This window comes from Zosterops lateralis (genome assembly GCF_965231275.1).
Source record: "Zosterops lateralis genome assembly, chromosome: 14".
Classification (NCBI taxonomy): Eukaryota; Metazoa; Chordata; class Aves; order Passeriformes; family Zosteropidae; genus Zosterops; species Zosterops lateralis.
The window spans coordinates 12,819,817-12,845,364 of NC_139774.1; the positions used below are offsets into that span (position 1 = coordinate 12,819,817).

Below are 25,548 nucleotides of genomic sequence, written 5' to 3' on the forward strand. Positions count from 1 at the left end.
TGTTCACAAACAAAATGAAACCATTCTGCACCTCGGGCTGTGGGCAAACATCCTTCTCTGAACCTGCTATCCCTGCTAAAGACACAACCTGTCTTGTTTCCCCAGCCCTGCCTGTTCCATGAAGGTCTGACTGCAACATCTCTGCCAGGGGAAGGGTTTTTGTGAGCATCCCTGCCTCTCCTTGAGCCAAATTTGGCACTGTTGATGGCTTTTGCAAACTGATGAAATCCTGGTCTTTAAGCAGTACCCATCAGAGTTACCCCAGGTAGCTTTTACCAGAGCTAACCTGGATATTTGTCAGGTGCACTGGCACTGGGGTTTGCAGTCACATCCCTCTCTCTCTCATCCCCTCTGGAACTGAGAGATTTGGCAACTTTAAGAAGTGTTTGTTTTTGTGAGTCTTATTTTTCTAAGCTTTGTTCTCAGCCTTTGCGATCATCAGTTCTAACAACCACAAAGAGAAAAAAACCCCACAGTCAATACTATCAGAGGAACAAGCTTAGAAACTTCTGGGATTCCTTTCTTTTGATGTTCAGGCTTTTTGCCCATAACCTTGGCTTTGTGTATCTGTTTGTCCTACGCCATGGATGTGAGCTGACTACTGGCACCAGTGGGAGAGCATCAGCTCCCTTGGGCAGAGAAAAATCCTTGTCATTAAATAAGTGACATTTGTGTGACCTGTCTTTGAAGGAAAAGTGTGAAGCACAGCTGCCACATAACAGTGTTTTAGCCTCTTTTTTCTTTCCTAGTGCATTAGTCCAAGTTGTTCTTTTAGGAAATGCTCTTTTTTTTTTTTTTTTTTTTTTGAACATGAATAGGTAAGTGTACGAAATTGCTGATGGCAGGGGAAGCAGGGAAAAGTAAAGATAAAAACATTGTTGTTTAGTGAAGGTAAGGACTTTTTCCTGTGCCATTTCACACCAGCCTGTGTCAGCACTGAGTTAGGCCATGGGCAGTTTCCCTTTGCTGGCAGTTGTGGTGCTGGTGGAGGTTACCAGTGATGCCTTAAGGAACCTAGAAATAAAACAACACACTTCTGAGAAAATATTAGTATAGGAGATAAAATAAAGATTGGTCTTTATTGGAGGCCTCCAGGGGCAGATATGGAAAAATATCCACAAAATGCCCACCACCCTACAGAGTGAATACAGTGTTATAAGTTTAGCAAATTAGCATAATTGATAAAAATCACCAATTAAGAGCACGAGAAGTGAATTTCCCGCAGTTGAACTGTCTCTAAATCCTCTCCTCTCAGATGGAAACTAAACTTTATGAAAATGTGACTTGAAGAGCTGTCTTTCAGCTTTGCTTCCCAGAAAGAACGAAGATAGGATTGAGGCCTTGGAATGTGTTTTGTCTTTTTGCCTAGGATAAGGTAGAGGAGGGTACTGGGAAAACTAGCCATGGGTACAATAGGACAAATAGGCCATGGATACCATAGGCCAGAACTACAAATACATCTGTAAAGAATATAGAGAAGATATAGGAGAAAACAAGCAAAAGTCATTTAGCATCATCATTTCCCCCAGCACAGCAGCTTTGTCAGCAGAGTGGCTCATGCAGGAGTCAGAGCAGATGTGCTGGGTTTACCTAGTTCACCTGTGGGTTGGATGGGCAGCTTTGATTTTTTGCACCAGAAAAACAGAAGGAAGAACTTTTCCACCACCAGGGCTGAACCTCAGCAATGCAAGACCCACACCAGGTGGAGAGGGGAGAGGAACCCTCCCAAATTTGCCATCCACAGGCAGAGAGCAGCTCCCCTGGAGCAGTGCAGGACACCCTCTCCTGCAGCACGAGTTGTGGTTGTGTGGGGAGGGTCTGTGGTGCCTGAGGAAGGTCTGTACCTGCCACAGTGTGACCTGTGCCACTGGCCGTGTGCTGATGGCTCCGTTCCCTGCTTGCCTGCAGCTAAAATGCTGTAGTTATGTCTCCCATCAGCTCGAAATCTGCTGTGTTCATCTGAGTCCCCCTCAGTTCTCAGTGCTGTCTCCTGCCCCCTGAAGTGCTGCTGACTGGTGGCACAGACAAGGTCAGCAGTGCTCAGGTGTGCATGGCTCTCTGATTTGAAACTCTGATTGGTGGAGTTTCCAGAAGGATGTGTACAGCATCTCCTCCTCATCCTGGCAAGATCTCAAGATGCCTGGTCTTGCAAAAATTCTATTCTTCTATTGGAAAAAGGTGTCCTGTGTTACTTTTAGGGTTCTAAAGTTATGCCTGTTAGACCTTTCTTCTTCCTGAGAGGCTGGTGCAAATAGGCTCATGAGACGAATTCATTCTCTGTGCAGAGAAAGACAATATAATATCTCAGTGAAAATTCTAAATTTCACTTCCAAACAGCTTTTCTGTCCTGACTCAAAAGTTATCAAGCAGAAGAACCCTGTATAACATTATCTCATCTGAATTACTGATAGTAAAAGACACAGCAGTGCCCTGAATTAAATTTTACTTAAACTTGAGTGTCTCATGTATAAGAAAATTATCTGGTTTGATACAGAAATTGCCCACACAGAAGAATATGAACAGCAACCTTGGGAAGATTTTTGCAGTAGTTAATGAGGGAAAAACATGAGTGACTTACTGTGGCTTAAAAAAATCAGAGCATCAGGTGAGTAACTGACAGCTTATATTACAGCTATTGGAAGGGAAAATGTGTTTGCTTAAATTTCAGCAAAATGGTGTTAAACTAACAGGTTTCCTCAGCCATTTGCAGTCTCCTAATACATTACCTCAGCTCAACTGGCAAGTGGTGATGTGTAAATCCACAGTATCTGCCTCATGGTGACTTCATTTGCACTCTTTTCTAGTCAGAACATGCTTAGCTTCTGCTTCCTCGACCAGATTTATGCTTCTGTTTGCTAGAAAAAATATTCCATTACTGATGTTTTGGTCCTTGTAAACTGTGATCAGGTCATCCCTTAATCATATCTTTGATTGAATTCATGGCATCTGCTGCTGCACGGCACATTTCCCAAACCTTTAAATCAGTTTATGCCCTGAAAGCTCTCTAATGCACAAATATCCACCTAGGACATCTCTTCCCCTGCCTGGACTGAGCCTTCTGACAAGATGTGTATGGTCATTAATATCCACAATGTGCTGCAGCTGCAAGATTGGGAAAATGACATCACAAAGCAAATTGCAGGGCTGCACCAAGGAAAAGCTGCTGTTCATCTCCAACCCCTCGTGCTTAAAATCTGGATTTTTCCCCTGACTTTGTGTTGTATCTATAGGCAGGACAAAACACTGTCATGAAGCTGCAGGGTTGGGAAGCTGTCTGATAGTGCCCCCTTCTCCTGTCTTTCTTTTCCCTTTCTTTACTTACTTCTAAGTCACAGTGAGGACTCACATGTTTTGCTGTCACAATGGGATTTGACACATTAATAACTCTGCAGAGGAGAAGAAGCCCTGTCCCACTGGAAGGCACACTGGAATGAGACTGGAGCAGATGGGCTCTTTTTTGACACACCCTCCTTATTAATACAAAGTGATGGGAGTGAGGAATGATGCTTCACTGGAGAAGTTAAGCTTGAAGATAATTTGGTGTATTAGAGATGCTCCGTCTGGAAATGCTCGATTTCTTTCTCCCTGCAGTAAGTCACTGGTGTACCTTGGAATACACTTTGTATTCACTCAGCTGATCTACAGCCATTCAGAAGCAAAAATTTTGCTTTGCAAAGTTTCTTATAATCATAAAATCTGCTACAAGGAAGTAGTCTGGGATTGCAAGTCATGCATTTAAACAGAGCTGGGCCAGTTTCCTGATGCTGCCACAGGCTTGTGTGGCACCCATCTGAGCTCAGGGTGAATTGTTTAAATGCTTTTGGCTTGAAAAGGAATATTTCAGTGTGCAACCTCTTAAAGAAAAGAGAAAGCAGACTCTAGTCTCTTCATCCCAGACAGAAAGGGATTTAAAAAATCTAATACTCCTCCCTGGGATGAGGCGGCTCTTTTAGCTTCAGCCAACAAGCCTTCTCTAGGCAATTCAAGAGAAAAGGGTATTTTTCCCTTTCCTCATTCAAAGCTGAGTTTGCCAATCTCAAGGGGAGACCTGTAGAGCTCAGAAGATGCAGCAGGATGACAGAAAACAGCACTGTTTCTCAGGAACTTGTCTTCAAGGAGACTCTTTAATGCCCTTTATCCCAGGAAAAGAGGAGGCTTGGAGCACAGGCAGGGAGGTTTTCAGCTGGGCTGTGGGGTGGTGTTTGAGCTGCTGAGCTGCAGCTGCCCAGAGCTCAGCCCATGTTTCTGCAGCTTCAAAGGCATCACAGGAGGCACCTGTAGGGAAAGGGCCAGCAATTAATGTGAGCTCAGTGAAGTACAAAGAGAATCTGGAGGTGTGGGTGCATTCCCATGGGCTGGGATGGCGTCCCACAGGCAGCTGTGCCACCAAGGGTCATCAGTGTGAGGAGGCAGAGGTTTGGGACAGTGAAATATGAAGATCAAAGGAGAGATGCAGGGAAGCCAGTGGTGCTCCAGATTTGAGGAGGGTCGTGCACAAAGGGATGAGGTTTTCCCTACACTGACAGCTGCCTGCACTGCCCACTCAGTGTTCTGGCTCCTCAGAGTGTCCAGGGTATAAATTAGGAGCTGGTTCATTTCTGGAGGGACTTTCTTTTCAAGGCAGATCCTTCGTGGACCACTTAATCAAGATGGATTCATGAGGCCCATTTCAAGTCATCAGTCTTCCTGCATTATGCATTTCCTTTGATGATTGAGCCCACAAGCAGTGGAGAGGAATATAAATGTGTGACTTGCTGACGCCTCCCCCAGCAACCAAGGCAGAGAATGGGACAGTAAAACAACCTTTGGCTGCAAACTGCTTTCAGTTTAGGAACAGCATAAAGAACAGATGCATCAAGGAAAGCACAGTGAGGATAAACCCCTTCCCAGTACTGTTTTCTATCTGAAGCCACAGAGGTCTGTAATAGCTGCCCATATTATTTCCTCACAGCAGCACCCTGCACATAATTGCTCTGCGAGGTTCATTAATGCAGAGAGGAGCCCGTGGCATGGGCTAAAGAGCAAGTTCCCTCCTTTGAACCCAGCCTGGCTGCTGCTGGAGCAGTGTGATGCAGATGCTGTGAGTCAGAGCAGGCTGGAGGAGGGAGCTGCCTCAGCCCATCAGCTCGAAGGGACCAGATTTTTGTGGTTTATTGTCAGCTTGCTCATTCTGTAGTGTTTGGGGAGAGCCAGGCGTTTTCCAGGCATGTGCAAGGCAGGAGGCCACGTTCTCTGGTTTGCTGAGGTGGTTTTGTGAAGTGAATTTAAGTCAAAGGGACAGCTGATCCTGCCATAGGGTGGCTGATGGAATGGTTTGATGGTTGCCAGGGGTAGCTGTGCCTGCAGGAGTGCTGTCTCCATCCTGGGCACTGCCCCTGCTGCTCTGTGCTGCCTCTGGGTCCCTCTGGGCCTGCTTTTCCTGGGGTCTGGAGGGTGAGTTCCTGTATTCCTCATCCTCCCTGGCAGATTTCAGTGCTGTGTAGGGAGGTGAAGTCTGATACCAGCATGTCCCACAGACACATGCCAAATGCTTCAGGTGTCAAGAGCTTGAAGCAAGTCACACACAACCAGATTCCACAGGCTCAGCTCATTTCCCTGAACTGTGCTCCAGACATGGCTGCTAAGTGGGTTTTTCCAGTATTCCCTGGCAAATTTTAGAAACAGTTTCAAAACTATTTGATCACTCCATGGGACCACATGGAGTGCATCCTTCCAGCATCCTGTTCACTTCTTGCTGTGCTTGGTTGGACGACAGAGGGAAGCATTTCTGGGCTGGTTCTTTCCCAAACTGGTTGATGCTAAACATATTACTCCAAAAGCACAGCTGCTGCCCTTCAGTCATGGGTTACAGACTTTCCTTAGCCAAGTGTTAAGAATTTGTTTTCTGTTTCCCATATATAGCCAATTTAAAACGAAATAAAAGATCCTTTCTTTTTTTTTTTTTTTTTTTTTTTTTTTTTTTTTTTTTTTTTTTTGCAATATGTGCCTATAGTTAGTACCAAGTGACAGATGATTGGTGATTTCTTTAGTTGGAAACATTGTAATTCTCCTGTTTCCTACAAGCACTGACTGATATTCCAGAAAGACAGATAAGCATATTGAATTCCTGCTACCACTCTGTCAATAGAAGCATTTTTCAAAACCCAGTCTGCATAACTTTTGATGGCTTTTTGTTTATATGTTTGTTAGCAACAATTCACCTGCTCTGGGAATTATTTTCCTAAATATTTGACCTCTGGATTTCCCTGTTCATTGGCTCTCATGTTCCCCAGACCTGCCTTGAGCAGATTTCAGTATGGTGATTAAAATTCCTCTGTAATTATGAGCATTCCTATAATGTCCTTGTGCTGGGGCATGTGAAGGAGGGATAACAGGTGAAAACAATTATTTCAGCCGTTGATAGCAGCCAGAATGCAAAGATGTCTTCAAGGTTAATGATGTCCTCTATGGTCCCAACTGCCTTAAATGACTGGAAAATCTTCAGAGGTCTCCACACTTTTTAAAGAACCTGAATGATGCCAAGAATCAGTGGGGAAAAATTAGCACAATTTTCAGGAAGAAATAATTCAATTCAGATTCTTTTAAAATTTTATGCAAGATGAATCCCACTGAATATTGTTGAATATTTGCTTCAGTTTCAGAATGGTTTTGTTTGGGGAAAACAGTGAAATAGAGTGGTTTCAACCACTGCTGTCTCATCACTGCTGTCATAACTTTTATTTTTTTACTTTCCCTATTTAAATCTGCATTCTGATGGAGCTTAACACCAGTCATCTTATTCATGCTCTGCAGGGAACTTGGACTTTTCTTCATGCCTTTGTAGGTCTCCCAAAGAGGAGTTGGTTGCACAAACTTCAAGTTGCTCTGCGATAGTTTCTTTTGACAGATCCTTTTCCCCTGAGAACCTCCCAGGAGCAAAATGTCACTGTAATTTGGTCCTAGCCATGAATAACCAGTTGGCAACCTGTGAGGTCCCTCTTACTGAACCTTAGGAGCTCTACGTGTCAAAACCCACTTGGCCTGAAATGCATTAAGATGTCAGGGACAATTATCCTGCTGCATTTTCTATTCATTAATCACAGCTCTGGCTTTCTGGAACCCCTACGCCAGCAATTACCAACGAGATTGATGTGGGTTTAACCAGCATTCTGAGGAGTGTGTACACACAAAATACCACGTTTTTTCTTTTAACCTAAATCACCGTACTTTGAAGCAAAACAAGCCATCTATTTAGAGCATCTGTACACCAGTATCCAATCCTCAGCCTTGTAAGTGGATGCCAAATTGCCTACAAAATGCTGGAAGAAAAAGTGTGAAAGCCTTTAAAGTCATTTTTGAGTCACTTACGACTCCCTCAGTCTGACACTTTTGCGAGAGGGCAATTTAGTCTTTTCCTGGCAGGGTCTATTCCCAAAACAGTTTCCATCTAATGGGTCAATCCTGACTCTGGAAGTTGATCAGCTAATTAGCTCCCTCAGCATGTGAACAGAGAGAGCATCGTTTTGGGAACCTGATTGGTGTTTTCCTGAAAATGATGCAACTTGGCTTTTTTAGCTCACACCATCGTGGTGCGTCTGAGAACAAGGAAGGGAGAGAAACCCAGGGGCAGGCTCAGGAGGAGCCTGCAGAGAACACCCAGCAGCAGGGCAGGGGGAAGGCAGAACTCAGACCAACTCTTCTGCTGCTCAAATGATGGCATTGTGACAGTTCTCTCTTTCATCTCCCCTCATGCATTAAGGTTCCTGATGGTGCCAGGGCAAATAAATGAGTACATCTCTGGTGCTTGTGTTCCTAAAGAGAAAAGCACCTGGGCTCAGCCTGTCCCACACAGAGCAGGAGGGCACAGCTCCTGTCCAAGCACCTCTGCAGGGAGCCACAGCAAACAGTTCTGAACAGCAGAAGGGCTGCAGAGTTGGGATCAAAGCTGGGACACCAATAAATTACCCCTTCCTCCCTATTGCAGTGTGTCTCTAATGAATTTTCCACCTCTGACTCAAGAGGGTGACTAATTGTGCAGTGCCACCCTGATCAATACACACGTGTATTTGTACATGTTCATCACGTGCAGAGAGACAGAAGTAGAAAAGAACAATAAGGAAATGAAAGAAATGTATTTCATTAGTAATCTGAAGTCTAGAAAAGCGCTTTCTTTTCTCCCAAATGAGCAAATTCTATAAACTGGCTTTTCTAATTGTAATACTCCTTTGGGAAGCTGACCAGCCAGTTCCTTCCTGATCTGCTGAAAGTTCATTGTTCAGAATTTGTTTCTCCCTATGAACTGTGATTTGAGAAGAAGGAGCCTATCCAGTGGTGACTGAGTCCATGAAAGTTAGGGCTGAGTGAACAATTCTGTACAAAATTTAGAGCTGTCTGACAAATACTTTTAAATATATTTTACAAATTTTGTTCATTTCATCCAGCATTAATCAGGAGACATTTTTTCCATTACTCTTCTAGCTTTGTTGCAAGTGAGCTGTTGTTAATATGATTATTTGTCTCCCTGGGTGGTAACTGCAGGATATGGCCAGCTCAGAACCTGTGAGCAAAGCCAGTTCACACCATGGTTTGGGAACTGGTCCCTCTCCTGAGTTGGACATTTCCTCCCAGAGGGAAGATATTTCTCCTGAGCTGTCTGCTATATTCATGTATAGGCAGGATTCCTCTTTCCTATCTAGATATGTCTTCCTCTGATGAGCTTCTCCTGTTTTTTTCCTGTACCAGGGATTCATGGACATTGACCTGACCAAATTCAGGGAGAGTGGAGCCAATGTCACTGGCTTCCAGCTGGTGAATTACACAGATACTGTTCCTGCCAGGATCATGCAGCAGTGGAGGAATAATGATGCCAGAGAGCATCCACGTGTGGACTGGAAGAGGCCAAAGGCAAGTGGTATAAAAAAACACATTTCATCTGGTTCCATCTGGATCAGTTCAAGTTATGCTCACCTCTTTGTAATCACACATGGCTCTTTATTCTCACTTGAGAAACTCTCAGTATAATTATGGACATTATCTGTTCCATTTGCCTTAACATGGTCTGAATTTTACTAGGCTGCAGTTACTGCCTCCTAAGAAATACACAATTTAATGTATTCACTTGGTCTCCCAGTTTTCACCCCCTCAAAGCTAAGAATTAAATATCTCATAATGTTCAGTACATAAAAAACAAAAAGCCTCATTAAGTCCTTAACCTTTGACTTGTTTACAAGATATCCAGTGATAATAAAGTCTTTCCAGATGTTCTTTTTGAGCATTTCCAATCAGTGTGTACAACAGAGGGAAAAAAGTATTTTAATTTCTGACACAGAAGGCCCTGAGGCTGTTGAGGGATGAGTGGAGGGAGAGGTTGGTTTTTTTCTGCTTAATATTTGAAAATGAGTATATTTGTGACAAGTTGAGAACAACTAAATCAGGTGATCACAGAAAAGAGTTAACACTAATGGTTCTTGCCAAGTGTTTTACATTGCTTTCTGTACCACTTTCTGCTTGAATAAACTCATGTTTTCCAGAATTTCTGCTGATTTAGGTGGAATTTTCTGGTCTCCATCTGTCACCAGAAGTCCCTTGTTTCTTGATTTCACGTAGCTCACATTTACACAGTATAATGTGATCCTTAAAAGTTCAGGTCAATGCCTCTAATTAAACACAAATGCTTGGGTAACAGGTGAATGACTTTTAGGGCTGAGTTTTCTTCAGGGAGTGAAATCAGGAGCTTCTCCTTCACTTCCCAGCTGTGAAAGTCAAAACCAACTGTTAGGAGTCAACAGGGCAGTGGATATTACAGGGAGAAAGATGCTGTTGAACTTCACAGACAGGAGGTGAGGACAGAGTGTTGCCTTTTTTTTTAGCCTGGAAATGAAACTCAAGATACCTTCAGTAAGAAGGTAATGTAAGAGTGGATTTTTATCTGAAGGCTTTCAGGGGTAATTATGGAAAGACATCCACAAAAGCCTATCCCTAAGGGATGAGTACATTTTTATAGGTTTTAGGAAATTAACATAATTGATAAGAACCACCAATTAGGATGGCAAGTGATGATGTAATTTCTTCTCAGGTCAAGTTTCTTTTTTGGAGCCCTTCTCTCAGCACTAGCTGTGCTCTGTCAATGAAATGTATTTCAAAGAGCTGTTCTAACCTTGGTTCCCAGAAATGCATCTCAAAGTGTTGTTCTCAACCTTGGTTCCCAGGAAGAACCAAGATTGCATAGGGGCTTTGTACTTCTCAGGGCTTGGAGTTCTGGAATTTGTTTTGGGTTTTTTTGTCTAGGGAAGGACTATGGAAAATTACTAGGAAAATCAGCCACTAATACAATAGGCTACAGAGCTACAAATATATGTGTGAAGAATACAGGCAACATATAAAAGGGAAAAAAAGGCAAAAACCAAATGGCATCAGAGCAAGTCACCTGAAACGTTACCCTGAATTACAGTTGAAACTCCCAGGGGTCTGAGCCCAGACGATCAGATCCCTTTGAGTTTCTCCAGGACTCTGCCCTGATGGCGACTTAATAGAGAGGCAGCCTTGATGCAGTTGTCCAAAAAGGAATTTTAATAATATGAAAACAACAAACAATAAGGCGTACACTGTATAAGAGTGAACTGGAACGAGGCAGTAACAAGGGGCCAAAAAGCACAAGGACAATATCAGACAGGGGTATTTATACTCAGAGCCTGCCTTAACTCCCATCCCACACTGGGATGTATAAAGAGCGCAACACAAGGAATGAGGAACCTTCCTGTAACGATTTGGATGCTTGAACTGAGGGAACATGTTCAAGCTTGTTTAAGTGCCTGTTGCACTTTAAACAGGGTTTCCCAAGGAATTATTCCAGGGTTTTCCTCTTCCTTTAACTGATGCCTTAATCTTTAGCTTTCATATTTGCCGATCCTGTGCTGCCTAGGGATGTAATTCTGAGCCTCATGTTAAGTGCCAGTTAGCTCTCTTCACAGAGTAGGTAGACAAAACAAACCCTTTTCTGCCGAGAACCAAGGACAACTTTCAGGCCCATAAGCACAAATAATGGTGGACTGAAGGGAGAAACAAGAAGGATGAGACCTCACAAACTGAAGCTGTAATTGGGCAATTAAACCTAAATACCTACTTTAAACCTAAATACCTACTTTATTCTCTAGCTCTGTCCAGTCTCTATTTCAGGTCAGCCTTCCAAGGCATCAAACCCACAACCCACACCCCTTTCTCTCTGCAGTACACGTCGGCGCTGACGTACGACGGGGTGCGGGTGATGGCCGAGGCCTTCCAGAACCTCCGGCGGCAGCGCATCGACATCTCCCGCCGCGGCAACGCCGGCGACTGCCTGGCCAACCCTGCCGTGCCCTGGGGACAGGGCATCGACATCCAGAGAGCCCTGCAGCAGGTGGGCACACCCCAGATGGGGTCTGTGTGTGTGCTGGGAGCACGGCCCCAGGCTGGGGAAGGATGGGTGGGCAGTGGAAGAAGCGCCAACGCAAACCGCTGGGGATGAGGAGGAGCTCTGGTCCTTCTGGAAAGCTCAGGGGTGCATCCAGCAAAATGCTTTTCTTGGCCCATCTGACATGTCCTTGCTGGGACATGGCCCCAGGCTGGGGGAGGACGGGTGGGCAGCGGCAGAATTGTCGATGCAAACCACTCGGGATGAGGAGGAGCTCTGGTCCTTCTGGAAAGCTCCAGCAAACTGCTTTTCCTGGCCCCATCTGACGTGTCCTTCCTTGTCTGTTCTAACTTCTGTTGCTGTTCTGAAGCCGAAATATTGTCCCGTAAAATCAAGGGTCCCTATCTTTATGATCCCCTCCCTGCTCAGACCGTATTTTCTGCGGATTATTTGACTCTCTGTGAACTCAGCTTCGGTTCCAGCCTGCTAATGAATGCATGAGAATTTTGCCTTACGTGTTGGCTGTCACCAAAATGTTCTCAAAGTGCAGATTATAGCTTGTTTCATGCTGTGAGGACTCATAAAAGTCTTAAGAGCAGCCATTTAGATAGTTTATTCCTCAAATCTGATAGTCTTTCTTTTTTTCCCTCCTGCATAAAATTTAGATTTTTGAATAAACAAAAATGCAATGTGGAACTTACAGCAAGAGAGAAAAATAATTCACTCTTATCAAAGGCTTACCAAGGTAGAATAGTTTAAAATTTCATTAAATTTCAAGACTGACATTTACTTCTAGCACTTTTCTTTCTTTTCCTGACAGAAATAGATGGAATCCTTGCAAATACTGCTAGTTCAGTATTATCCAAATATAGCTTATCCCATCTTCTTTCTCTAACTGTGAAGAAGGCAAGAAAAATAACATTTATTTGGTTAATTTGTGTCATATGCAAAGTTCCTCAGGTATTTTGTTTTGATTTGGTTTTGGCTCTACTGGTAAACAACAATTCCTTTAAAACCAAATCTTGCATCTGATTTGATTTTATTGCTTGGATTGAATTTGTTCCCAAGCCTGTCACTGACTTTCTGCATGACCTTGGGCAAATCACTGTCACAGCTTCTCCAAGCCCTTATAATAAAATCAGCCTCCCTGATGCATTAGGGAGATAGGTTACCTAATAAACATGAAATACTTGGAAGTCTTCTGATGAGCAATAGCTGCTCCAGCATTTTTATTTATTGAATTTATGAGAATGAGATATCAAAATTAGACAACTAGAAAATACAATTTTGTGTGTGTGTTTGAAAATCTCCTCTGAAGTTTCCTTATATCTTCATTAAATAATTTCAAAAGTCTTATTTTTTCAGTTGGATTTACTTTGGGTGAAAAACACAAAGACCCATTTGCAAAATTTCCTTCTTTATGTATGAAAAATAATAATTTTTAAAAGGCTTGACCAGTTCAGTTGTGATGGTCAAAATAAAAGCAAAAAATTTAACTATGAATTTGATAATCTTCCAGTATTTAGTAATGTAGCAAGAAAGAGGCAGATGGAAATAGAATAACTTATGATAAGATTGAAGGTTTGAGTAACCCTTTCTGTAAAGGCTCACAATTAATGCAATTCTTACAGCTGTTCACAGCGTGCTTTCTCTTCACCTCCCATTTGTCAATGCCTAAAATTTTATATACTTTTTAAAAGCATAAGGTTTTTCTACTTGCTTCTACTGAAACATCTGGAATAAGCTCCCAAGTTGCCTCGTTCCCTGTAGGAAGGGACCACAGAATCATAAAAAACATTTAGGTTGGAAGATCAGAGATCATTGAGTCCAAACATTATCTCAAGTTCTCTAAACCACTAAACCATGTCCCCAGCACTTCCACATCCACACATCTTTTAAATCCCTCCAGAAATGGTTACTCCACCACTTCCCTCCCTGGACAGCCCATTCCAATTCTTGACATCCCTTTTGGAGAATAAATTTTTCCTAATGTCCAATCTAAACCTCCCCTGACACAACTTGAGGCCATTTCCTCTTGTCCTGTTGCACTGTCTGGGGGAGTAGACTGACCCAGACCTCACTACAACCTCCTAACAAGGATTCATGGATGGCAGGAGCAAAGATGAAAAGAAATATGAAGCATTCTTCATTTTTTTGAAAACAGAAATCTGACATGTTTCAGGAGAATGTATGTTTTTATTAAAGAGAATTACCTTTTTCCTTTTTTTTTTTTTTTTTTTCAGGAAAAAGCCCACAAAATATTGCTCAAAACCATTGCACTAGGGTTTCAATTCTACTTTGAAAAGGTTATGATAATTTAAAACAAATTCTTTTTTTACTTTTTATGTGGTCAGCACATCTAATAAGCAGAAAGCTAGTCCCTAACTGCTGACTAACCCTGTAAAACAGAAGGCCACAACAGCATCCTTCTGCTCCAGGCATCCCAGCAAGGAGCCACATGGCCATCCATGTCTTACACACAAATGTGCTTAAATCCTCCATGTCTCCAGTTGACTTGACTGGTGCTTAGCACTGTTGAAGTCAGTCCTCGCTGTATTTTGCACTGTATTCTTGCATTTTGTATTGCATTTTTGCACTTCGTATTGCATTTTTGCATTTCGTGTTGCATTTTTGTATTTTGCATTTACCGTCAGAGGATGGTGAATCAAAAGTTGTGCTGCATCCTGCAGCATGGATAGCAGAGATCCCTTTTGCCGTTTCAGTGCCACATGGATATCACAGGATTAAGATTTCATTCACTCAGATAGAAGAAATTGATGCTGTAAACCTGCCTTTTAGTGCATACAAAGCTACAAAGCACAAGCACCTGTGACCTGAGCTTCAGAATCGGTCAGAACCTGAAAAGAAAACCAAAGGAGACGTGAAAAAAAGCAGGCTTGGGAGTGCTTAAGACAATGGTGCTTTTTCAGCACATCTATTTTTTATGGGCATGTTGTGTCTTGTGAAAAGGGAAAAGCATGTTTATCCAAATGTCACCAGGAATACCTCTTGGTTTGAAAGAGCTTCAGAAAATGCTGGCAGATGTTCATTTTCATGACAAACCTTTGTTATAACAGCTGGAAAACAAAGACAGTTTAATCAGATTAACAACAGATTTCCTCTGTAAGGATACAGCCTCATTTCTTCACCATGGCTCTTTATTCTGAGAATCTCAGGGTATTTTAAAAGGCTGTTAAGTACCTGTCCCCATTTTGCATGTGGGAAGACTTCAGTTACAGGGACAAGAGGTTTGTCCAAAGCAAGTGGAAAGGCAGAGAAAGAGCACTTCTCTGGGAGGTCTCCATAGAAACCCAAATCTGGAATCTTTTTCCCATGTTCCTGGTCCCCACTGCCTGGTTCCCACAAAATGTGTGATTCCAGCCAGGAGTCCCTCTCCATTCCAGTCTGGGCACTTCTGCGGGAAGGGGAAGTTGGGGATGTGGGATGTGATGTTTGCATCACTTCAGCTCGGCTGTGTTATCAGCAGACATTTATGGTTCAAAGTTTCCTATGCAATTGTCATTGCTAAATTGTTGGATTTTATTAATCTGGTGCAGAGGTAATTAAATTTGCTTAATAACTTATAGACTGCTCTCTATCAAAAGATGATAGCTGGGAGCTGTGGCCATGGTTTCATATTTCCTCCTGATTTACAGTTCCTGATTTGAGCTGACAAATTCTTTACCAAATCCTGACTCCAGGTCAGATTTAAAAAATACAAAACCCCACAAACTCAAGGAGTTCAGAGCTGATTTAGCTCACTGTCACATCCCAAGAGGTGATGGGCTCACAGCTCTTAGGCTGCGCTATGTTTTAAGCTGCTGAGTTTTAAGAGAAAAGGTTTTTAAATGAAAGAGTTAGTTAAGAGGATGGCTGTGCCCAGGGCCAGGCATGCTGTAGACAGTGAGCCTTAGTGAAATCACAGTTTCAGGCAGATGTGCTGTTTCCCCTGCATGGAATTGAAAGTAAAGGCTGCACTCATCACCCTTCTTCCCCTCCTGTCTCACTGCTGCTGAATCACCACTGCATGAGAAGATGACCAATTTGCTGTCTTCATTGATATTTATGTATTTAAGGTCCGTTTTGAAGGATTGTCTGGCAACGTTCAGTTTAACGAGAAAGGACGCAGGACCAACTACACCCTCCATGTGATTGAGATGAAGCACGATGGGATCAGAAAGGTAAAGCAGAGAGTGACCTGACATCCTGTGTCAGTTTACAGCCCATGTTTGACTGGCAGTGTGGTTGGGTCTTGATGGGAATTCCATTAATTTTCCTGCAAAAGTTTGTTTGGAGTCACAACAAGGGCATTCCCAGCTCTAGGCATGAGCAAAGCCAAGCACTAGGGAGGAGTCATGGTATACTGCTAAAAAAATACATTTGGAAGGTGTTATCAAGAGCAAGAAGGGTATCTCAGGTGTGGCAAAAATTTTTGAGGGTGCTAACACCTGGTCAGCTCAACTTTGCTATTGGCACGGTACATTGGTGCAGGCCCGGCTATAGGTATTAGCCCTTCCACTTTTCCAAGGATAAACAAAGGCAGAGCCAGGCAAAAGCCGTTTGCCCCAACCACTGTAAGTGAACCCTTTATGTTGACCTAATTCTGCTCTCCTTGAAGTGACAAAAGCTTTACCACTAACCACATCCCAATAGCTACACAGACCTTTGTGCTCTTCTGAAGTCTTGATCCCTTTCTGTATCCCAGGCTCTTTGAAAAATCTGGCCTTGTTCAGAGATGCCAAGCCCTTGAAACACTAATCCTTTTGAAAATCTGACTCTAGGTGCTTATGTCCCACTTTAGATACCATGTATTTGAGGAATAGAGAATAACTCTGTTATTCCTTGATAAAGAAGAGCTACTACATATTTTGGAAAGGAGCATTCTCTGCATCTCCCCGGTACCCTGTAAGATAACAAACTTGTTTGAAACTAAGAAAAATGTAAATAATGAAAGTTCCATATTTACAGCCCCTATGTCAAATTTGTACTTACACCTGAGAGAAGCAGGTGAGAGATCAAAGGCCCCCATAGCCAAGCGAAAAAAGGCAAATTTTCTTTGACAAATAAAAGAAATGTCATTTTGAAGATGTACAAAGCAGTCTTTGTCCACTGCAAAGCATTCATAACAGGACAAAGGCAGCATCATGCCCAGTTTGGGTCTCAACTTCAATAAGTTGTCAAAGAGGAGATGAAATTGAGTCACTGAATGTCATGATTTTTCTACATATTTACCATCAGAAATAATATTTGTTTGGAAGATATGTTCATCACTGCCATGATGCATATTGTATTTTAGATCCACCAGGTTAGAGGTGCAAAGCAAACATCCATGTCCCCACTTTTGGCAGAGCTTTGAAAGCTCTTTCCTCACTTTCTGTTCTTTTTGTCATGCAATGAAGAGTCATTAGAAGCCTGCATAGATTTTTTTTTTTTCTCCTCAGCCGTTATGATCTCTAATCTGCCATCAGCAGGTTCCTGGTCATGCCCTGGTTAATACCTTTTCCCATTTACGGTGATAAGAAATTCCTTTCATATAAGCAGAGCTTGGGCAGCTTCATACTTACATGAGGTGATGGAAAACCTCTTATAAAATCAAGTCCTCAAAGTGGATAACCTCAACCACGGACTTCCTATAGATATTTTCTGGAACTCTACTTTACCTGCAAGGAGTGACAGAGCTGCCCAAATCCCTGATTATTATTAAGCAGAATTTAACCTTAGAGTTCTTCCCTTTACAAGTGTTCAGTTTATTCATAACCCCAAACTTTTTGACACTGGCACAGGACTGGGGGGTGGTTCTGACTTGTTTTTTTGTCCTGTTGTCTCGAGATGTCCCAAGAGTCAGTCCTATATTCATACAGGCTTTCAGCTGCAAGATAATTTTTCATGACCCTCTAACACCTGCACCTGCAGCAGGCAAGATCACCATTAGAATAATTTTTGGAAGTCACACAGGGAAATTGTGAACTCTGGCCATAGGAATGGCAAGAATCACCAGTATAAAGTGATAAGTGTTTTTTGCATGCATACAAGCACTGTGCTACTGTAGCACATCATGCACATTATTATTTTCAGGCTGGAGGTACAGTGGGAGGGGGAATTTCCCTGTGCCCCTTGCCAAAGACATGAAAAATCAGGAGACGACTTCCTTGGCTGGGTATGAACATGCAGAAAAGGCTGATTTGGCTTGGTTGACCCTGTTACTGTATCTTGGTTAATATTCCAAAGACGTATTAATCCTGGTTTTGTATTGGGCAGATTGGTTATTGGAATGAAGATGAGAAGCTGGTCCCAATAGCTGTAGATACTCAAAGTGGCAATGAGTCTACGAGCCTGCAGAACAGGACCTACATAGTCACAACTATCCTAGTAAGTGCCACGACTTCCCTCCCAGCTCTCCCTCTCCCCCATCTCCCTGATGTGCAGGCTCCCTCTTCCCACTCATGTGCCCTTCTTTGTATTATATCATTTTTATAATAGCAATAATAATAATAATAACAATAATAATAGCACTTACTGTTTCCTGCCAGCTCCATAAAGGCATCTGCAAATTGCCGTAGCTAATTAAGTAGGTATTAAAGAGCTCTCATGCTTAAGTGTAGAAAACACAAAAGATTATGACAAGATAGTAGAGGCATCAGCACAGGTAAATTAGGAACATTGTACCTGTGCTTTGTATTTATCCCACAGAATGGGGGCTGCAGTTTTGGGAAGGATAAGCTGTTTTGTTCAGAGAGGCTGAATCATTGCTTTAAAAGCAAATCTCCACTATAATCATGAAGGAATAATAGGTACCCCACGATGTATGGTATTATGTCATTGTATACACTTACCCTGCAGAAACGTGAATTATTACTAATTTGTTATTTGGTTGCTTACTGGAAGTCTGCAGAGAAGACACAATACCCAAACTGAGTCAAGCACTTTAAGCCTCTCTCCTGTCCAGCAGATTTGATTTTCCCTGAGCCCACACAGGCAGGCATGCCTTTAAAGCCTCACAGCTCAGATACATTAAATACCCCTTGCAGGACTACACTGAAAGGTTTGTTGCCCAAATCCTGCCAGCTACTCCATTCCCCCTCAGGTCCATCACTGCAGGCGCTGCACACAGATTCTCCACGAATAAAAAGAATATGCCACAATAAAAAAAAAAAAAAACAGACTTTGCACGTTCTAGAATAAGCCCACAGTGTGTTGGCTGTGTACCTTGGCACAGGAACACAAAGCTAGAGCTTTGGGAGGGTGACCAGAAGCTGGTCTACACCTCTGGAACGAGGAGTGGTGTCACAATGGGACACGAAATAAAGATGCTTGGTTCCAGTCAGAAGGCAATAGAAATCAGAAGGCTTTATTAACAATTGATTCAGCCCTTTTATAACATGCTGCACTAAAAAGGCACAATTTTGGTCCATAGGGCTGACACCTCTCCCATTGGCTAAGTAACAGAAAAAGCAAACAACACCTGTTGTTATGGGAAAAGAATATTGTTTACACAAGGTTGTTTTGGGAAAAAGAAAAACTGTTGAAAAGTTTCCCTTGAGAAGAGCTAGCTCTTCTCAAGCTCAGAAAACATCGAGTCCGCAGAGCGGGGCTCACTGTCACTCTTCTGTGTGCCAGGAGGACCCGTATGTGATGCTCAAGAAGAACGCCAACCAGTTTGAGGGCAACGAGAGGTATGAGGGCTACTGCGTGGAGCTGGCGGCCGAGATCGCCAAGCACGTGGGCTACCACTACCGGCTGGAGATCGTGCGCGACGGCAAGTACGGGGCGCGCGACCCCGACACCAAGACCTGGAACGGCATGGTGGGAGAACTCGTCTATGGGGTGAGTTCCCTGTAGTGATGCAATCCTCACACCCCCCAGCAGGTGCTTCCAAATAGGGAACGAGGTTCAGTTTACCTCTGACGTATTAGGAAGTTTACCTAGATTCTTCCATACACTCCTGAGAAGGATTGGCTCAGTACCAAGAAAGAAGCATCTATTGGATCTTGTCATTGTTCTTCAAAGCCTGTATCCCTCTCTATTGGCTGCAAGCCAAGTTATCCCTCCTAAAACATTCAGTATTTAAGAAAGAGCACAAAAAGAAAGTAAGAGGCTTTTCAAGACGTCTTAGCAAGGTGTCTAAGGTTTTCTCAGACACCTGTGTATGCTTTATTATTTCTTTTCTGCAACATTTTGTTTACTTTGTTATTTTTTTCCTTATTAAACCTTTTGATTTATACAGCATCTTTGAGGAGCAGTCTCACTAATTATTATAGCCATTTTTCTGCAAGGCTGGACCCTTAGAGTGTGGAGTTAAACCCACAATTCCCGACCTCTACATTTAGCTCTTTGCACCTGGGATCGCATTTGTAGTGGTTTGAAAGCAAAACCAGTGAGAGACTCCAAGTCGGGAATACAATTAAATAGGAAGAAAAAAAGAAAGTAAAATAAAATAAATGCAATAATACAAAAGACCACTGACAGAGTCAGAATACAACCTGAGCAGGGTGGTGGAAGCAGTCCAGGTGAGGTGCTCTTCCTGAAGAAGTGATCCTGTAGAAAGGTCTGGTAGCTCTTGTCCTCTGGGAATCCAGAGGGTAAGGGCTGCCTGTATTGTCCCAAATCCCAGATTATATCCAGGTGGGAATGTTTGGCTCCTCCCCCTGGGCGGAGCATCTCACAATGGGATGATATCTTTCCATGAGTTATGAAGTGGGTCCTTGATGGCCCATTAAACAGAGACAGCTCCCAGAGGGAGTTACCTGTGAGTCATGGGCAAGGCATTGATGGGCCATGAGCAGAAGACAGGCCAAAGGCAGGGGGCCTGGGAAAACACTGCCCCACCTGGTTTAACAGCTCATGAGGATGGTGGCAGAATAAATACTTTGTGCACGTCCTACACTGAAACCCAGGACAGCGTTCAAGCTCCAGAGTTAGAAGCTGAGTCCTGCCCTCTCTCAGCCTGAGGTCTCCAGAGGGCTGCAGCTCAAACAACCAGCCCAAGTGAAATGTTTTAATTTAGGGAGAGACGGCACATTCTGTGCCTATGGAAATGTCAAAACGTTTCCTTTCAACAGTTCCAAGATTCCTTTTTCTTTACATCTTTAGAAGAACAAATATCAAAAGGTCATGCTTTCCCATGAGTAGAATCTCCAAATTTTACTCCATTTTATATTTGCATGGTAATGGCAGGATGAAAGAAGAAAAAGATTTCAAACACTCAGCACATGAGTGGTGAATAGAAGGATGAGATTACTTTCTGCCCAGCCACTCATTTCCATCATCAGGGATGTACATCTGCAGCCTACACTTCTAAACCTGGTTTGGTCTGGTAGTTCATACTCTGTGAGGTTTAGGTCATCCCTCAGACAGAGGGGTCTAATTTCCCTTTTCCTACAAGGGAAATCATGCAGGGGGCATCAGTTCCCAATCCGTGTAGGACTGTTTTGGAGTGGGGATGATCTGTCTCCTTATGGTAACTCCACTGTAAATGCTGCCGGCCATTTCAATGTATTTCCCTCTCCATTTTCAAGATGGATTGCAAAATTAGTGGAGAGTGCATATCAATGTTGCTGGAACACTTTTCCTCTTCTCCTGCATCAGTTATGCAATCAAAAAGCAGTTCCTGATGGAAGTAAACATCCTGACATCTTTTTTCAGGAGATTGGCCTTTCCTTGCCTCTTTTGATGTCTGGATGATAAAGCTCTTTTAGAGAAAATCATCTTCATCAGACTGTGACATCAGTGGATAAATCAGATGAGAAGAGCTTGGTGGCTGCAAAAAGAAAGCGCTGTGATTTCAAAACAGATCTGGTAATCAGTAGCGATAAAATGGAAATAATCCACCAATATTATGAGCCTCTCCTTTTTAACCTTTTTCTTGGAATTGGTTGTGTCTGATTTCTCCAGAGATAGCGAGGTTAAACAGAGATCAAAGGATCATACACTGCAGTTAGTAGATACATTTTATTCCCAGTCTCTAAATCTCTTTTCTGTCTCCTTTTTCAGAGGGCAGATGTGGCTGTGGCACCATTAACCATCACCCTGGTTCGAGAAGAAGTTATAGACTTTTCCAAACCGTTCATGAGTTTAGGTATATCAATAATGATAAAAAAACCTCAAAAGTCCAAACCAGGAGTTTTTTCCTTTCTGGATCCTTTGGCCTACGAGATATGGATGTGCATTGTTTTTGCCTACATTGGAGTGAGCGTTGTCCTCTTCCTGGTGAGTCGCTTCAGCCCATACGAGTGGCACACTGAGGAATTCGAGGAAGGACGGGAGCAGCCAGCCAATGACCAGACAAATGAGTTTGGGATATTCAACAGCCTCTGGTTCTCCCTAGGAGCTTTCATGCAGCAAGGATGTGATATTTCTCCAAGGTGGGTTGCCTTCCCAAATGAACCTTCTTCCAGTTTGTGTGGTTTAATCTTTCTGCATGCTTTGAAGCTGAACAGGTTCTACTTTGACCTCCCTCCCTGAACCAAAGTGGAGTTTTGTGAATCAGTTACAGGCTCAGAAAGGATCCAGAGGTTCACACGTCTCACAGCTGTGAACTTGGGACCTCAAATTTGACACCATGAAAATACCATTTAAATTTTTCTTGGGTAGTTCTTTTGAGGGAATTTACAGAAATTATAACAAGCTTTTCTAAAGCCACCCAATTGCAATCAAAAATTAGCAGTCATTTATTTTGTTGCTAGTAGAAATAAAATTATTCTAGCATTATAGGGAAGATAAATACTTCCAGCAAATAGGGAGAAATAATACAGTAGGTGCCCAGTGAAAGGTTATATGGTCTTTGTTAAACATTATGGAACACAATGAGTGGCTTAATTGTTACTGGACTTTAAAAAGGTTAGAGAAAGACCAAGTTTCATCCTGCTTCCCTTTTCAGCCAACAGTTCTACTGCCTGAAAGTTCAGTAGGACTCAACATCCAAAGTGTCCCTAAAGGGACTTTTTGGTGAATGACTCTTGTTATTTACTTAGATAACATTTCCTTCCTTTTGGGGGCTTTGTCTCCCTTCTCTTCAAAGGAAGTTTCATTTAGAAATACCCCTCTTATGGGTGAACACTGGGCAGAGGTTGGTTTCCAGCCTGCTGTGGTGACATCAAAGCTCAGGGGATGAGAAGGAGATACAGCTCCATCTACAAGTGGAGATAACTCTGTGCAGCTCAGCACAGCTCCCCTGGGATGGCAGGGAGAACTGAGCACCAGCTTTTTGGCTATCAGATGCCAATTTATCCAAATGCTAATGAGCTTGTGATAGCAGGGAAATAACAGCCTGCAGGGCACTTTGATAGTGACAGCCTTTATGAATATGTTTTATTATCTGATCATTGATTAGTAGGAGGCCAGGCAGAGAATTCAGAAAGTCTTCCCAGCAGAGGGAATTTCAATTTTATTGCTGTCTTGTAGCCAGCCCCGTGTGTTAGGATCAGGTTATTGTGATTTTCATTCTTACTGTTGTTTTTGTCATCACTATTATTATTTCGGAAAGAGAATGTCTTCCTTTGGGGTCATTTTGGTAGGTGGTTTCTGATTCAAGGAGGAGCAGGGAGAGGTGAAAAGCTGAGGCTTTGAGGAATAGCAAATTTGGTAACATCTTTAATAAAAGGTGTCAGGGAAACATCAGTGGGTTTGATTCAGGTAACAAGATTTGCTCTAGCTAAATAACATGCTTTGAATCACCAATTCAAAGTGTGGCTTTATTTTGCTTTGAAATGGAAAATGAGAATTATTCCATCATTGTTATTTTAATGTTGGTTGAGTTAATCATCCTGCTAATGAAAATGACAATTTCATCGAAACCAATATTTTCCCGTGGAACACAAGAGCAGTTTCTGACTGCTACAGCTATTGGCAAGATGATAAAAACTTAAAAATTAAATATGGGAATTATTATAACTCCCAGTACTCCGAGTACAGCTCCTTGAGATGGTTGTAAGGGGAGAGGGACATTTCTGTGTGATGTGAAAGCCAGGAGGAAGCAGAAGAGTGAGAATTTCTGTAGGATGTTGTTGTGCAGAAAGGCTCTGAGGACTCTCCGTATTTCACATGTATATTTCACATGAACCCAATGCAGGATTTCTGTGACACATCACTTAGAAATGAACACTTGGTAGAATGACACTGTGGGCAGGTGGGGATATCTGCTCTATTCTAATATATTTCCTATGTAGTTGCTTCTAAACTTATCACTTCTATATCTCAGCATCTCCCCAGTAATGCATTAACCAACATAAATAGCTTCTGTTATACATCTGTTCTGTCATTCTCTACCCAGCAGAAAGGAGCAAGTGCAGGGGTGTATTTTGTTTTTGTAGAGGTTTTTGGGTTGTTTATTTCAGTTTTGTTTTGGAAAGGAGCAGGGGAAATTTGTCTGGAGGTTTGTTTTTTTTTTCCAGAGCGTGCTTGTTTTAAGTGCATATGCCACTATGTATTTATCATTAAAAAAAAAAGAGTAAGATCAAAACTGCAGACACATCACTCAGCACAGCGGGTGGTGAGGTTTGCAGAAATAACTTCCTCTTGTAAATGTGCATTCCTCAGTCTCAGACCAGTCCCCAGGGAACTTCAATGCCCCTAAAGAGACAAAAATCTGCTTTTGAAGGAAAGTGTTGTCCTTTTTTTAAGGACAGTCTTACTAGGCAGAGCTTTAAACAGGCTTTTAAGCACGCTGGAGACAACTTACCAAGGACTTTAAAGACACATTGTGAGTTTGGTGACCTGTGGATGGCCAATAGAGAGCAGAGCTGTGGGTTACCTGCTCACAGCCTCTTTACAGGAGGTCAGTGGGCATCCTTGAAGCTCTGAAGACTTCATTTCTAGGCATCAGCTGGGTGAACATGACAAAGGGCAGGCAGTAACCACTCATGGAGAGTCCCAGCTGGAGCTGCTGGCAGTCTGTGTTGTGCCTTTGGATGCTGAAACACGAGCATGAGCAAGGAATCCATCCCTCCAGATCCACAAAGGGATGATTTCATGGTAAACGCTTCAAACCCAGGGGGCTGCGAGCTCTGGGACGTTTCCCACTGGAGCATGCACCCACCTTCTGCACCACCACTGAGCAGTGGAACCACTGGGTGTGGAACAGTCCCTGCCACGTGGACTAATTTGTCCTGGCTGAGGTGAGAGAGCCCCAGCAGGGTCAGGGAGAAGCAAAAGCTCAGAGCTGTGCACAGCTCCATACTGACAGGCAGGAACCAGTGAAGTCTGAAACAGGCCATAAACCATTAGGCTTTGCAAAGAGCCACCTTAGCTTCACAAAACGGTCATGAAATTGCAAAAGCACTCATTAAACATGAAATAGAGACCCAGAAAGGAGGTTCTCAGAGCAGGCATCAGAGGTAATAAATAACCCTCAGCCAATAGCGAGAGCCTGCGGAAAGAAAAATGTGAAGTAAATATGACTCACAATGTACCATTTTCAGAACTGTAATTTGATAAATTGTCTTCAGAGCTTAAAATAACTGCAGTGTGTAACAGCTGTGGGGAGTAGGACCTTGCTAAAGTCCAGCACGTTGCTGCCATTCCTCACTTAGGATTCACCTGAGGCCTTTGAGAAGGAGACTGGGAGGATGCTTGGCCTTCCCTACCTCCTCTGCAGCAAAACAAGGCATCAGAATTTTTCATGTTCTTCATAGTTTTCTGCAAAATAAATATTTGACTGTTGTGAAAAGGAGGGAAAAACAGTGAGCAAAATAGCATCTCTTGTCAGCATCCTATCTTGATCTTCTATTTTTTGTTATCACAAAATGTGCTGCTTCATATGGTTGGAGCCCAAAAGAGACTTCTTGTATATTGGAGACTATTAAATTTAATCCAGTTACTCTTCCTGTGACTGAGAAAATTTATGTTTGACTAAAATGAAATACACTTAGTTAAAACAGATCTTCCAGAAAGGCATTTATTCTTCACTTGAAAATACCATGAGATAGAATAGACAGTTACTCTTAGCTGAGTTGACTGTAGAAATCCTGTCCCATCTCAGGTTTGGCAGGTGGATAAATATCACACAATATCACCTGGTGAATGCAGACATCCTTTGTGCCTTGCCAGAGGAAAATTAAGTAAATATCTCAAAAAATTTGCCCAACTTCTTGGAGCATTGCTTTATTGTTGAAACAAAAAGTATACATATTTTGAATTCAGACCAAAATCTACTGTGAGTAGAAGAGAAATGCATACTCATATCA

General features: G+C 42.7%; 1 protein-coding gene and 1 long non-coding RNA gene across 5 annotated transcripts in view; one reads left to right on the top strand and one right to left on the bottom strand.

Annotated features, from left to right (window-relative positions):
- The window catches only part of GRIA1 (glutamate ionotropic receptor AMPA type subunit 1), a gene marked incomplete at its 5' end in the record, with an annotated part of 120,855 nt that overhangs the window by 64,947 nt on the left and 30,360 nt on the right, over window positions 1-25,548 (top strand). For 3 of the 4 annotated variants that reach the window (XM_083871705.1, XM_083871704.1, XM_083871707.1), the window contains 6 exons: window positions 8,722-8,883; window positions 11,207-11,374; window positions 15,445-15,549; window positions 17,627-17,737; window positions 18,986-19,192; window positions 21,359-21,729. In XM_083871705.1, the coding sequence (XP_083727831.1) occupies window positions 8,722-8,883; window positions 11,207-11,374; window positions 15,445-15,549; window positions 17,627-17,737; window positions 18,986-19,192; window positions 21,359-21,729 (1,124 nt within the window). The remainder of the gene's footprint in view (window positions 1-8,721; window positions 8,884-11,206; window positions 11,375-15,444; window positions 15,550-17,626; window positions 17,738-18,985; window positions 19,193-21,358; window positions 21,730-25,548) is intronic. The other variant, XM_083871706.1, reaches the window with a different exon arrangement.
- Window positions 14,073-21,399, bottom strand: LOC310915100. The gene is made up of 3 exons (XR_014591146.1): window positions 19,849-21,399; window positions 19,291-19,416; window positions 14,073-14,226 (listed from the first exon to the last, which is right to left on the bottom strand). It is a non-coding gene; the product is annotated as an uncharacterized lncRNA (long non-coding RNA).